At 47.8% G+C, this 15,900-nt stretch overlaps 1 protein-coding gene across 2 annotated transcripts in view; it reads right to left on the bottom strand.

Annotated features, from left to right (window-relative positions):
- Window positions 1-2,717: 2,717 nt before the first annotated feature.
- Window positions 2,718-15,900, bottom strand: part of LOC149371488 (uncharacterized) — a 46,563-nt gene continuing 33,380 nt past the window's right edge. For both annotated transcript variants that reach the window (XM_089565720.1, XM_089565721.1), the window contains exons 4-5: window positions 7,120-7,180; window positions 2,718-4,490 (exon numbers count right to left, since the gene is read on the bottom strand). In XM_089565720.1, coding sequence (XP_089421846.1) covers window positions 7,121-7,180 — 60 coding nt within the window. In that variant the 3' untranslated portion in view covers window positions 2,718-4,490; window position 7,120. The remainder of the gene's footprint in view (window positions 4,491-7,119; window positions 7,181-15,900) is intronic.

Here is a 15,900-nt window from a genome sequence, read left to right as displayed (position 1 = left end):
GGGACTAAGATTAGAATGGGCGAATAAAAAGAACCAAGCATGACAATGCCCGAGCCGCGCAGCCAGACACACGACAGGCTAGGTTGAGGGAGATAAGGAAAGCAGCGGATGAGAAAAGAAAGGTGAGTTGAGGATATTTAAGTTGCAAATAAGAAGAGGTACGGACAGGGGCAGCACGCGTAATGCGCAGAACAGACAACCGGTGGTAAATAGCAGCAACAGAATGGATGGCCGAGATTCGAATGCGATGAAGAAGTTGAAAATTATTCGCTGGTATAACGCGGTAACGGCTGATGCAAAGCTGGAATAATGTGCTAAGTGGGTACCTTAGCAGAACAGTAGCCCAGCATATAGTTGTGATAGTTATATCGAGCAACGCAGTTTTCTCTCTCTTTCTCTGTCAGCATTGACACTTCAGCCGAATCACGCCCACTGCAAGATAAATGACTGCCCCAATGATCTCTAATTACTCTGGCCCTCCGCCAGCAGCGCGCAGCTGCTACCTTGTGCCAGCAACTTTCCTAATCTCACCTGGTCATCTGACTTCCAGGCCTCCTCTGGCTCCGCGTTTTCTTTCTATTAGAATCCACTCTGTTACTCTGACAAACCTTCGGTTATCTCCTCTCACCATTGCATGTCCAGCCGCATTACTCTTTATTGGCTGCCTCTGTTTTCTTTAATCTGGTTCTTTTGCGCCATACCTTACAGTGAAGGGGATTCTAGGCGTGCCTTCGCTCAGCATTTTGGCGAATGGTAGGCGCCGGATAAAGGTCAACTGCTATACGAATGCTCACCATCATCGTCAACGACACCAACCTGACTGAACTAAACTCTCCGCTTTCCGTGCAACTCTAGATCTGCTATCAACGGTGGGAAGCACAAGTATTACTAAACTAAAGGAGTGCAGTGGTTGGAACTACTTGAAACTGAATATCGCAAGAAATAACACTGACTGAATGCAGGATGAAAAGTTTACTGTTCAGAAAATAAGTACAGGTATACGCTGCCCGAGGTGTTTGTGGTTCTTACTAACGATTTCTGTAGCTGACTGAGATAAATTCACCTGACATACTTTGCTGGTGTCAGAGGGAAGTGAAAAAAGCAATTTTTGTGATTTCTATGTGGCGCTTAATTTTGCTCTGATTTCTGAACACGAGAAACGAGAATATGAAAAGCTGAGCTTAATTCACGTGACCCAGTATGGTGTGTAGTCGCGCACCTATGTTGTCATGTTTGTGTGTTCAGCAATGTATGCAGGGATCGTGAGTGCTCATGAAGCCGTTATATGAACAAAGGGAGCATGGCCTGTAGCCGCTCTTTCAACGCTAGATAAATAAAATAGCGGCTTGCACTAACACCTTATGTTGGGTGCAATGCTGTGTACTGAATGACACGATTTGAAAGCGATCACTCAAAGCTGAACCTAGTGTGATTTAAGTGCGTTAACACACTTCGCTTTGGTAAGAAAGCTAAACTACATTCATGAGTTGAGCTGCATGCTTGGTTTCTCGATCGTGCATAGTCATTTTTAATGGAGAGTTATTGACCATCACAAAAGAAAAAAATTTGGAGCCTTCTTAACCACATTCCTAAAGAAGAAACTGTTAAAGAAGAAATGATAGAATTTGGATGTTGGCCCACCCCAAAATATTCAACAAGACTCCCAAGTTTTGGAAGCAGGCCCACGCCGGAAAATGAATACAAGTAAAGTAGTGGGAATTAGATGGTAGATTAAGGTGGATAAGTGGGAATTAGTGAGTTGATTGGATAAGCATCGACGATGTCGACTAGTGGGGTTTAGTGGGCGGTTTATATTAGTAGATGAAACAAGGGGGAGCAGTAGGACTAGTTAGTTTAATCCCATGTGATAATCCAATGGAAGGTACTCGAACATTCTGGTACTCACATTTTCAAATTTGGTGGCGCCGATGACACCACAACAGATCAGGGAGTTTCGTTGCGGATTAGGCCCAAGCGACAACGATAACCTTCAAATCGCCTTAGACTATAGATTGGCGCGAGATATTTACAGGCTTACCTGCATCAGCTAGATCTATAATGAATGATTTCTGACAGACGTGAATGAAATAACATTCTATGGTTTACTTACATTGATGTCAAGGTTATTTGAAATTTTGCGAACGGGGCGTGATGGGGCATCAACGCAGCTAAGAGTGCGTCTTCAAAAAAAAAAATGTATGTCGTAATCATTACCATGGTAAATTTTCAAGGTCCATGCGTTAGCCCTCCCCTGAGCTCAGAAGCGTGTACTGGTCACTTCTAAGATCACTTCATTGGTCTAAGGTGACTTCACTGTGTACGCAGCAACATGCTTTTCTCTACTAACATTGCCAGCAGTTGGCCAAGCATTCGTAGTGCGTACGCCTGAATATCAAGGCGCGTGCTTCGGCTGTAGACTCTAGCATAAAGTTGTAGGCTGCAATAGTCGGAGTTAAGAGCGCTGTCGGACGCTCAAGTTCGCGTCATAGCACAAGCAGCAGTGATACTCAGTTACAAGTCGTCCCGAAATTGTGCCAACATTGCTATTTATTTGTACTTTTCATTTCCTTGACCAGCACACATGCGGCATTCATGCATGCGAGCTGCTTGTATTTTCAGAGAGCGTTCGTTAGCTTCTCCTTCACAGTTCCTGCAGTGTTGAGAATAAACCGCCAAGACCGCATGATAGTGTAAAGAAGAAGGATAAGTGGCCTCTCTTTTCTTTCATCACGCTTCTTTATTTCTCGGTACTATTTAATGAATGATAATTAAGGCTCCGTTACCTCTAAATACAATCTGATGAATGAAAATTCAGGTGCTCCCAAGTAGAATGGGTCAGATATAAAGAGCCAAGTTTGTATGACCTGTACACGGAGTACTAACTATAGAAGCACTTCCGTTCTGAGATCGTTGCAGCTAGCGCGTCTGGAAGTTTTTGGCTAGCGCTTGCAGAAGAACAAATCGTCATAAAGGGGAAAGTGGTGTTGTGCGGTAGCATCAGACAACAACAGCTGAGTGATAGGTGCAGCACCACCTGTTTCTGCGTAATGAAAAACTCTTAACAGGCTTCTGGCCCTGCTCGGCCAATCTACAAAAATATGAACACATGTGCACACATGTCACTAACATCAAGAATGATAAAATTCTGTTCAATAGATACACAAGTACAACAGTATAATAAGCTCTAGCATTGGGATGCAGCCAACGTGTTTTGGCTCGCGTCTTTTGTGTGTGCGCCGGCGTCCGAGTTGCAGCTGGCGATAAAACTTGACGAAAAACGAACACACCGCCGCATGTTTGTTTCGTGGCTCGAAACCCAGGTGCAACAGAGCTCACGTGACAGAGACCAAGGGAAAATGACTTAGCTTCGGAATATCAGTAGAGCGGCTTCGCTCACCCCTTCCCTATTCGGCCTTCAGCGTCGCACACAGCAGGTGAGGAAGACCGGAGAAACAGATGTGTCGGCGTGTATAGATGTTATCAACCGGCATTAAACGGCCCCTGAATACGTGATACGACGCCCAAAGAAAGGGTGCTGTTACAGCGACGGCGTTCTGTCGATGGCCTTATTCACCCGCGGTTATAACGTGACGTCACATGCATCGAATTTCCTGTCTTCGTTCTTTTTCTCCTCTCCTCCTCCCGTTACGCGTCCACACCACGGACCAACCGCGACCATCAAATTAACGGTCGCCCTTTGCTTACCACCTTAACGACCCACACGTCCTTGAAGGTACTGCTACAGTGACACAAAAAGCATACAAAAAATTGAGAGAGAGAGGAGAGGGAGGCGGCTTTATGACGTCACGTTGGAGACTTTCTGCAATATATTCGTTGTGTGGCGCCTGCGTTCAATCAAAAGTTGCTTCGGCGGTATGGAAAAAGAGCAGATGCCGTGCGGCGGTGACGGCAGGCTCTTAACATTTCTAGTTCATAATACGGCATTTATCTTTCTTACTGACTACTGGCAAAAAATGTTATCTAATGGCAAAAACGCGCAAAGTTGCAATGCACATCTTGTCAAACCGACTCGTTTCCTCCTTGTGGACCTCGATGTGTCGCACTTCGCAGTCACAAACTCACGACGGACGTTTCCTCAACATCACACAATGGCAGCGAACCCCATCGCTCGCGGCTCAGTACATGTCGGGATGGGCACACGAATCCTCGTTGTGGCAGATGAGTTCTTCACTCAGGCGCACGCACGAAGAGATGCAAAGTGAACCAGTGAATGACCTTGGAGGCACGCTAGAAAGGCAAGTGGGGGAGAGCGTGTTCGCCAAAGGATATCGCAGCACGTTTTCATTACATCGCGAAGCAGCAGACTGTGTGCGCGCTGTCGGGTACCTTAGGCTTAGTGCACTGCTGTGCACCTTGCGACGCATTGCCGGGTTCAGTTTATCGCTAACACACACTGGTTTTAGTTTGTGGTTGTCAAGCGGTTGCTTCCACATCCACTTCGGAAGGCGGAAGGCGACACGTGTGGCAACCTGAAAGGACCGGGAAGGATAGGTATAGCCCATTACACACACCCACAAAGGCGCACATACGCGCACACTCACACACCGGCGTACACACGCAAACACACACGGGCGCATGAACAACTCCAATGGCCAATTATTCAGTTAGACATTAAAGTGCAAGATTGTGGTCACATGACGTTACGCTCCAAGACAGATATCATGTAAAGATGTTATTATCCGGGAGGAGGAGGCAGGGAGAGATTTTAATGAATACAGGTCCCCTAGTTAGAAAATGTATACAAAAACGCTGTCGGGCTTCCTGTCGGGTGCTTGGAGAAGTATAAGTCAGGGCACGTAAATATTGCTATATAGATTGACAGGTGTGGCAAGAAATTAAACAGCCACAGTAGCGGTTCCGCGCCCTACACGAAGATGACAGCTATGACATTACTTTAGGCTGTTTGATGCAAGCGAGACTCAGGCTGAACGAATGCCTCCGGCCGCTGCTGAAGGTTATCACCATCTGAAACTTTCGCAGCGCACAGCCAGCATCGCCACACGGTTATTCTGCTGGCTCTACATTCAGAAACAGGCAGTAATGTGCAAGTTGCAGCTACGTAGCCAACAAAACATAGTTTTTCCGGTTCACTGCTACTAATCAAACCTATTTCGAAGAATGACGCAATAGAAGAAGACACATTTCGGCCGAAAGAAAGGCAGAAAAAAAATAAAGAAGAATTGCTGGTTCGCTTCATTTTTTTATCGGCTAGTTACGAAGGCATCGCAGCCGAAAGACGAGTGTAATCCGACGTTATCACGAAGCCCCGTCGCCACAAATCCGCCAAGAGCCTCTATTGCAGCCGGCTTAGAAGTGGAAGCTGCCGTCGACTCGAGGTTTAAGGCGTACTTGGGGTGGTGTACTCCCATGGCCATTAATCCTCTTTTGAAAAGCTCTAGACGACAGGAAGCCGCCGCAATATAAACTGCGTCGTTTAACAACGTAGTTTAGTCTGAGGACTAAACTACCCTCCAGACTATTCGGTGAACGGATTTGTTGTTTCTTATTTATGTACTTGAGCCTCCTTGGTCGCCATTGGTACAAAAAAAAAAAATCAATCGATCGATCAAACAAACAAAAACAGAACAGGAACAGGTCGCAAGAGCTCAGCTTCCGTCGTTGGAAAACTTGTTTTGCGGTAGCGACAGACGCTATCGCGATAGCCATAAAAAAAAATCTAAAAAAGAAAGTGCGCAACAACTATGGCAGGGAGTTGGGGAGATTGATGAGACACGACCGCACTCAAGAGCAAGAAGCCGTTCAGCTTTTCCGCGAGAAATGCGTCCTGCCGTTGTTCCGGAACGACGTTATCAGTTTTAGTTTATTTGCTTGTCCTGCACAACGAGTTCGATGCACAAAACTGGGAGCTCCTGAATACAAAAAAGAAACAAAACAAAATAGAAGTGTCACCGTATTTCAGGCGCACCCGGACATGTGTTAAGGCCCATCTCCGGCATGCGGAAGGAGATCTAATGGTGGATGCGCGGGAAAGGAGAGAACACGGTCAAAGGGGAAAAGATTAGATTACGATACGGGAGTCTAAGGCAAAGCAGAGGACTGTGAGAACTTTAGTTTTAGTTCCGGTTCACCACTCTTGGAACGCGGTACGACGCTTTGGCTTTTACGGAGCCGCTCGAGAACCGTGGAAGGCGGACCAGGATTTCTTGCGTCTAATCAGCGACATGGGCACCTATCGAGCTAAGTGAGGGTGGCGGTCATTACACAGATAACGCGCTAAACTTTATCCACAGAAACGATATTGCTATCTTTTTTGTCTCTCTAAAAACACAAAAAGTCTATGTGAAACTAAGACTACCGAAGAGGAAGTGTTGTAAGGACACCCTTAAAGAAAGTAAAAGGGAGAATGGAACGGAAGGAGGCTTGGAGACCTTCCACGCAAAATACGTGGTACGCTCCTTACCACCGTGCCAGCGTGTGCCAACTTCTCCGCCAGAACTTCATGCTCGGCGTATTTCTTTCAAGATGAATCAGTTCTTAAAACATATTAAATTCGTATTAGACGTGTGCCGTAAGCCAGATCATCCATTAAACTCCACGCAAAGCCCACATCAGCATCGTGAGAGGACAGACTGGTCGACTCAAGCGCGGGTGGGAAGTTCGTGGCCAGGCTCCTCTTCCAAGCGATGTCCCATGCTGAAAATTTCTAACGGCGGAGCAACTTACTAGCGCAAGGGCTACGGATTTGGAAAAACACGGCTGTGTAGCTCAGTTTCGTGTTTGAGCTGTTGTTTTGTTTTGCAGTCATAGATGTACACCATTAGGCACAAACTTCCAAATTCCCTCACTCAGTCACTTACTAACTCACTCACTCAGTCACTTACTAACTCACTCACTCACTCACTCACTCACTCACTCACTCACTCACTCACTCACTCACTCACTCACTCACTCACTCACTCACTCACTCACTCACTCACTCACTCACTCACTCACTCACTCACTCACTCACTCACTCACTCACTCACTCACTCACTCACTCACTCACTCACTCACTCACTCACTCACTCACTCACTCACTCACTCACTCACTCACTTTCCCATTAAATGACTAAGGAATATGCCAACAGGCAGCCTTACCTTACACAGGAGACGAACTTTCTGTCGATGACTGGGACACCACAACGTAGCCCTGTTTACTCTGCAAGAGAGAAAGAAAGAAAAAACGAAAGCATCAGTAAACAAGCGTGTAACACAACTGCGTCAATAAAGAATTCCTCTACGACGGAGCCCAGGGCAACTTCACTGTTTTTATTTTTGGAACCGTACATGCGACGCTGTTGTTTACGGCTTACTCCGTGGTTCAGATTCTCTAATGACGAACCCTGGCCCTGGTAGCTTGAGCAGAGCACACCCTAAATGTAGAAACAACTCAAATTAGGAACCGCTCGGATGACGCGGGTTTAGAATTAAGGGGAGGGACCACTTTAATGCACTTGATGTTCGAACATAGCAAAAGTTCGAATTAAGCGATTTTGCATTAGCGAGATTATAGCGTATAACTTCTTCACGTTGTTCGGGTTAATTCATGTACAGTTAACACACTGAAATAAAGGTGCTTTAAAGTTGCTCGAGAAATCTGCTGCAAGATAATGCGCAGCGAAGATGAGACACATGAAGTGACCCGCCGTTCTAACCCAGAAGAATTATGGGATAGGCGCTTGGGGATGAATTTACACGGTGTGGTAAATAGGTATAAGTAAGTTGAAACAAACCACTTCGGTGTTTTCCAAGCAGACTATTTTAATTTCGCACTGAGAGAGCAGCGACGCTAAAGAGTACCAAACTAACAAACACAGATGTACAGAGAAAGGCGCAGAACGGAAGCATTTAGCACGAAACACGTACAGCGCTGTAACAGTGGTCTTCTGCCAGTTGAAAAGCTTTCGGCTCTGACAAAAAAGTACAAGAAAGGAATGGCATTCTGCCCATATTTCGTTTCGTTCTTAGACATCGATGATGATCGCCACGAAGTTATAAAGGTAGGAACTGTAAATTGTGGCGCTTACCGTCCCGAAGCGACATATGAGGATATGAGGGATGCCAGAGCGGAAGGGTATGGATGGATTGAGACCGAATGAGGCTGTTTAACATACGCCGACATCGCACAGCACAATAATTTTTTTTTGTATTCCGCGTCCCAATACAAAAACGCCGGCCGCAGTCGGGATCGAACCCCCGACCTTGAATAAGCAGTCGAAATTTCGAAGTTACAAGTAAGTTGTGATTACAGGAAAGCCACGCATATATTTCATCAAAGCAATTTAATATGACCCATTCTTTCGGTACCGCATAATCAGAAGAGATTTACGCTGCTTACACTCGCAACAGTGATTAAAAAAAAAGCATACTAGCATATGTGAAATGTGTCTGTTTGTTTGTTTATGGGGCTTTAACGTCCCAAAGCGACTAAGGCTATGAGGGACGCCGCAGTGAAGGGCTCCGGAAATTTCGACAACATTGGGTTCTTTAACATACACTGACATCGCACAGTACATGGGCCTCTAGAATTTCGCCTCCATAGAAATTCGACCGCCGCGACCGGTATCGAATCCGCGTCTTTCGGGTCAGCAGCCAAGCGTCATAACCACTGAGCCACCGCGGTCGAGCTATACCTACACGCTGCCAGAAGCTTCAAAATATGATTAGATTTATTTTTGATGTCCTTCTGCTCACTTAAATTTTAACGTCATGTCTCGTCTGAGACCACAATTTCCACGGGAAACAAATCGGTTAACCAAACACGCCGTATTGAGTTACTGCATGGACTGCATGGGTCGAGGAAACGGCAGGCGGTAGTACTTTTTATCTTCTTGCGATACTGTACCTTTCATTCTTTGCCCTCCCTGTACCCTTCTGCCCTGCTGCGCAAACAGTAACATCCCACATCTCCATAAACTTTGCATTAGAATTTGATTCTGATCGCCCTTTCATAGCAGACCCGTCGACCTTCGATCGCACTCACGTATCCTTCCAGTGGTTCGCACGACATTCGAACCACGTTTGCTTCCGCAGTGAAACAGAAAGGAACGCTGCAATTAGGACAGGGAAAGCGATCCGACAGGAAGCGAGGTTTCAATAACAAAAGAGCATTCTCGCGGACCGTCGCGTCGCCAGGGTTTTCCGTCCTCCGAGCACAGCCGACACCAGCCAAGGACGAACACCCGATAGCCGCGCTGGCTGTAAGCAACGCGTATAGCGTCGCTCGGGAATGACCGCTGTCTCCTGATAAACGAAAGCATCCCACCGTTTCTCATCGCTTCCTACCTTGTGTTTATTTTTCTTTTTTCTCAAGGCAGCTCGGTTTGGCTTGACAGCGTGACTTATAAGCTACAAGGTTTCCAGGGAGGCCTAACCTCAATCACGCAATGAGGAGGTCGATCGAACCGGATTATGGGGCGCCCGAGACAGGTGACACGCTCGAAGAGCGATCACCGCGGCTCGATGTTTCGCGAGCCAACTAATGACAAATTAAAAGGCGCCCGCTACCTTCGAGCGCAGCGTGAAATCCGAACGAGAAGCGGTCCTCTCGGGAGTTGGGCGTGGTGAAAAGTAGATCCGTTAAAAAAGCGTAGGAGCGCCTCAGGCAGATAGGAGGGTGAGGAGGAAGTGTTCGCGTTAATTGAATCGCGCACTGGCGGCCGTTGCTTGGCGTTAAACGCTGTCAGGCCGATTGCCGGCTGGCCTAGAAAGTCCCCCCTCCGGGAGGCAGTCGGCAGACCTCAGTCGCTCGTGCGACAAACGATAGAGTCAGTCAAGGCCGCAGGTGTTGAGGTCTGGCTGGCGCCGTACTCGCTTTGTTTCTTTCCGCCGTGGCTTCTTGTTTTTATCGCTTACTCGCTTTCCATCGCGAAGTCAGGGGAGCACCTCGGTTTCTTTTTTTCGAACATTGTTTACTCGGGGATAGCTTCGACGAACTGCGTGGTTCGCATGCTATGCGGGAGGGGAGCTGTATCTGCAAACGAGCTTTGTTATCCTTTCTCTTTCCTATCGTTTTTATTCCTCCAGCATGCTTATGTTATTCCTATCACCGCCTGTTTCGCAACTGACGGTCGTGCAAGTGCGCTTGCGATCAGCGGCAAGGTCAGGCTCTCTCCGCATAGGCAGTCATCGTCGTCGTCGTTTCCGCGCGCACTCGAAGCACGAGCGCAGCGGCACCGCAGGCGACGCGCCAGGAGGCGCGCGAGCGAGCGTCCGTGGAATGCGCATTGACGACTGCACCTGGAACAAGAGAAGACGCTTCCCGCGGCGGCACCGCACACTGCGTCTCGGTATACACAGAGGAGGCCGGATGCATACGTGCCGTCCTTGCGCTAGGCCCGATCCGCCATTGACGACAAAAGGTGCGCGACGAAGGACAATAAGGCCGTAGACTCGAAGACGTATTCCAATACTCGTTAGCGCCAAATGGATGCTTCCTTGCCTGCTCATCTGTTCGCTGGCAGCAGAAATATAGGCTGTTTTAATTACCGACAGTGTAAGCGTGGCTGAATATGTCAGGAAAGAAACAGTGATTTAGCCCTTATAAAAATGGTCTATAGACAGTCTATAGACTTCTTACAGACTATTGCCTTTCTATAAATATTTATTTTTGTCTATTCATAGTCTATAGACTGTATGTAACAAAAGTCTACTAAAAGTGTATGGGCATAAATCTATAGATTGTCTATAGACTTTCTATAGCATTTGTATTGCCCAGAGACTGTTGCCTGAGATTTTTCTATATAGAGTCCATAGAGAGAGACTTTTAGACAGAAGACCAGAGAGACTATAAATAGACTTTATAAAGACAAGTCTATGGACGGTCTATAGATTGTCTAAAAATTTACTTTCTAAGGGAGGAAAGGATGCACGACCATCCTTTGTCAAAGCGTCCGGCTTACAGGGGTCTCCGCTGAACCTAGCAAAGCGACAACTATGACACTCATTTATAGATCCACAGCTGCGCAGGGCAAGGAATATAGGTTCGATCGTCTTTAGGAATTTGGAGCGGCGGGGTTACCGCGAGTATTTCGCTACTTCGTTAAACAGAGAACGCTTTCGAAAAGAACTGTACATGTATCACCATGTGGCTCCGCTTATATGACCGGAGGGTTTTAAATAAGAATTGGTACAAGCTACATGAATGAAACCGTTGTATATTTGGAAGCCGTCTGCGCCAAACTCGAGCATATTTTAAATCTGGTTACATTAATAATTTCCCGTAGTTCATAATGAACGTCGGATGCACAAGATATGCACGAAAAGCTTGGAGTTGGTGCGCGCCGCACAAATGCAGCGATTTCTGGAGAGATAGGTTTGTTATCACCACTTCTTTTTTTCGCGTTCAGACGGAGCAACACCAAATCCCGGAAGTCGTGATCGCGGCCGCTTGTGTGCGCTGTTAAAGTCTGTGGTCGTGCGAGCTCATGTCCACCATGTCAGCGGCCACTGCGGGAGCGTTCCTAGGTGTGGCATGCTCCTAAACACTCATGCAGCGAGAATTTTGAATTTCGCGGTACTGTGTCGGTGTAGAAGCTTGGTCGCCTCTTTCAAACACTGCGCCGAAGATGAAGACCTCCCTGCAGAGGAGAGGTCATGGGCTCGCGCTTGGATTGAGTGCACTAATACCGATCACGCTCAACCTAATGAATGAATGAATAAAAACTTTATTACAAGGTAGGGAAGGCTCTCAGCCGCAGTTGAGGAATTACGAAGAATGGCGTTCTGGGTTCGGAAACAACTTCTCGTCGGTTGTTTTCCCAGCCTTCAGAGCACCGCGTCGTAAGTCAGTCGACCTCTCGTACACTACTCGAAGCAGGCCACACTCACTGCACCTTAGGCCGCGAAGGCATGTTTTCCAGCGCTGCTTGATCGTATCAGGTGTGATAGGCTGGCCCCGTCGTCATATGGTATGCGCTGAACTTTGTCTCCCTCAGACCTACAACATCTTATATGGAATTGCCTCTCTCCACCGATTAGAATTCCCTTTTTTGTCAGCAGCCCAGAAGTTCCGCGCCTGTGGTCGCCTGATAGTAAAACATCGCAAAATACTCTGAGCGTGAAAAACACTTTCGTGATAAGCCATCGCAAAAATATTCACTCTCCTTGTGGCTACTCAGGGGCATCTTCAACTTGCTGAATGAAAGTTTCCACGAGTTTACAGTGGCCCAAGAAGTTGTTATCGAGCGCACCAACTCTCCAGACGAGAACTAACGGCGCTTGAACAAAAATTGCCTCGCCGCAGGAAGTAATTTTAGCCCCGTCATTTATCTCCCTCAGGATTTGGACGCCCGCTTGTTTAGTAAAGCTCTCTGGACGCGAAAGATTCAATGAAACACGAAGAATTCAATATGACGCACAAAATAACGGCATTTTAATGAGCCCCGCGATATGATCCGCTGCGAGCGTGGTTGGCAATGAGGCCGACCTCTCTCGTTTACGTATATGAATTAGCGTTAACAACTTGTCGGCGCTACCACACCAAACGTGAGTCCTGAGCGCCCGTTATGCCTGCGGGTCACGTCTCACGTAAGCCAGATAAACGGCTCATGAGCGCCTGGAAGGGAGTCAGGTGGGCGTTAATGCACACCTTTCACTCGAGAACATCTGCACGCGACGGAGTTTCGCAACCCTTGCAGCTGCCGCGCAATGGCCGACTTCGGCGGTCGCACCTTTCATTTTGGCTCCGCTCCAGATCTTAACGCTAAGCGAGGCTGATGAGCTACCGATATAGCCACCGATACACAAGCAGCGAGCAGGCTAGCAGCTGCTAGCGTATCCGCACCCACAGCCGCCTCTGGGAAATTTTTTTGTTGTTGTTTTTGGCCTCCCATGAATGCACGTCATATAATCTTGGGGCTCATAAACGGTGGTTAGACCGGGTGCCGTAGCGTCAGTGAAAAGTGGAGTCAGCGGCACGAACGCATCATGAATTAATATACCTTGACAGTGGCGAGATATCATGCAAGCTGCGCCTTTATGAAGATGGTATTGGGGAACAGTGCAGCACAGCTTGGCCACTAAGGCTCGATTAGTATCTCTGTACCAGCGAGATATAAATTGACGAATCGATTGAAACGCGCAGCCGATGCGATTAAGCACCACGTTCCAGTTTGACTTTTGGAGTTAAAATCCGCAATTACGTTCCCATGTTGCTGTTATCAGCCTTTTTGAGTGTAGATAAGCATTATCGCTCGAGCTTTCTCGCTAGAAGAAATAGAGATACTGGAACGACAAGAAAACGCCTATGTCCTGGTTGCCAAGAAGCTTTAATTAAGATCGACATCGACTTGGGATAAGCGATCGAGGGGAAGGATAGCAGATTTCTTCGCCAAACTAGCAGTGCAGCAAGGGCTGTATCTACAAGAGAAAAGGATATCACAAGGAAAGCCGGGGATATTCATTATGTCTGCGTCATGGCCCTGCAGTGGGAGAAGAATGATAAAAAATAGAAAAAGAGAAGCAGGGGAGACAACAGCAAAAATAAAGCGCCTGTTCACGAAGGTGCACATTAGGAGTGGTCTCAGTCGTACATTAGGTGCGTGATTTATCGGTGCCTCTAATGTTGCTCATCATAATTTATCCTGATGCCCCTCACAGTCTCTCTCGGCTATAAATGTTACCGAGCGCTCGTGGTCCAGACAAATGCGTGGCATTTTCCTTAAGTGTACTCTTGTTGGCACGGCCAAACGTGCGACAGACTTCAGAGGTCTTAATCCTATAGGACATATCCGTGGCTAGACGGCGCATGGGCGCTGATTAGTCACGATAGGCAACTGCCTGACGAAGAGAGGTTTACAGTGTACTTTATTGGTGTCGCGACCGGCTCACATTTGGTGGACGCAAACAAGCACTACCACTGGCCAATATGCCTACCAATCTGCATGTATATAGAAGCAATAAATATTAAAACTCGATCGCGTTGAGGTGTTTGTTTTCCAACCAGTGCAGTAGAAAAGGCATCCTAACAGACACCTGCTTCAGCTTGACGCCTTTTGGACGTTTGATTACTTTGTTCTTTTTTGACTGCAGAAAAAAAAAAGGAAACGAAAGCAAGATGCCGGGAAGCTGGAGAGGCATCAAACAAAAGGCTGCCGTCATCTATTTCCGAGGTAGCGACAGGCAGTCGCTCTGTGAAGCACCTGGCCGGCTTCATTAGTGCAGGCCGCGGAGCACTCACGATGACGCTGCGGCTGCGAGCCGGGGTCGACGGGTGGTGCTCGGAAGGGAAGTGACCGGCGTGCCCCCAGGAACAGGAGCGCACGCGCCCGCGCAGGTTTTTCGTCAGGAAGAGCGTAATTGGCTGCTTCCGGCGGCGTGCTCGCCCACGCGCACGCCCTCTGTCGCTTCCCCGGCCCGTGACACATTAGCCGCGTGCGCGGCGGCGAAATCGAGCGAACTTCCCGCCTCCTTTTCTGTGCAGTGTACTCAGAACCATGTATGGTGGCAATCAGGGTTGTGAGAGATGTGCCCATGGTGGCCGTGCTGATGATGGTGGCAGACGCCGATGAAGGCCTCAGTTATTAAGCATGGCCTCCTTTGCCCCAATCAACCCCCTCATACCCCTAAGAAAAAGTAATGTAAATGATGCTGTTGAATATTTCCGCAACAGCTGACCCGACGCAAGGGAATACTTCAACAAGTCATACGGTGCATCATAAGTCTAAGGCAGATAGAGGGGACTAACTTCCTTCCAAAACGCTGCGGTAAGCTTAGCACTTCGGTGTAATCACACCTACCGTTTGGAACCGAACAGTGTATTCTTTTTGGCACAAGTGAATATGGACCAAACTACTTTAAGTGCCTCTTAAACGAAAGAACACGCAGCATGGTGACGTTTACAAATATCCATCTCCGATGCGCCCGCCGAGGCCCTAGCAGGTCAAAACCGATAGTTTATATCATCATCATCATCATCATCATCAGCCTGACTACACCCACTGCAGGGCAAAGGCCTCTCCCATGATTCTCCAATTAATCCTGTCCTTTGTCAATTGCCGCCACTGTATCCCCGCAAACTTCTTAATCCCATCCGCCCACCTAACTTTCTGCCATCCCCTGCTACGTTTGCTTTCTCTTGGAATCCACTCGTTACCCTTAAGGACCAGCGGTTATCTTGCCTTCGCATTACATGCCCTGCCCAAGCCCGTTTCTTCCTCTTGATTTCAACTAAGATGTCATTAACCCGCGTTTATTCCCTCATCCACTCCGCCCTCTTCCGATCTCTTAGCGTTACACCTATCATTTTCCTTTCCATAGCTCGCTGCGTTGTTCTTAACTTAAGCTGAACCCTCTTTGTTAGCTTCCACGTTTCTTCCCCATAGGTGAGTACCGGTAGGATACAGCTGTTGTATACTTTTCTCTTCAGGGATATTGGTAGTTTATGTAGGAAGCCATTAACGTTCTGCATCTAACATATGCGCACTAAAGCAATTAATCAAGCGCGCTATTGGTAAGCACCAGTACTCGGTACGACATAGCGCCGCTTCCGAGGAGATAGAGGCGTCGCTGTTTCCAAACACAGTGCACACAAGTTGGTCGAGCACGCAGACGCTCGAACCCAGACGGCTAATTGGAACACAACCCAAACCTCCGAAGCGTGCACATTTGGAGCGCCTGCCCGTTGCAGTGTTTCAAGAGAGAGGAAGAGGGTCGCCAGGTGAAAATGAATTAACGTGCGAGACGGAGGAACTACGGCGCCCTGCAAAGCCCAGGTCATTCAGTCTACAACAGCTCAACTAGAGACGGCTGCACGCCACGCCTTCCTGGGCAAAGGTTAAAGGTCCCACGGGTCCGTTCCTTTCGGAGGTGTCGACTCTGAATGAAGGCGTCGGTGGCGCGTGTGAGCGCGAACACTGGGCCGAGACGAAGCCACTTTTG

Source organism: Amblyomma mixtum, chromosome 1 (assembly GCF_055824585.1).
Source record: "Amblyomma mixtum isolate Tamu chromosome 1, ASM5582458v1, whole genome shotgun sequence".
Classification (NCBI taxonomy): domain Eukaryota; kingdom Metazoa; phylum Arthropoda; class Arachnida; order Ixodida; family Ixodidae; genus Amblyomma; species Amblyomma mixtum.
The sequence above is the reverse complement of the archived record's forward strand: the minus strand, read 5'-3'. Positions and strand labels throughout refer to the sequence as shown.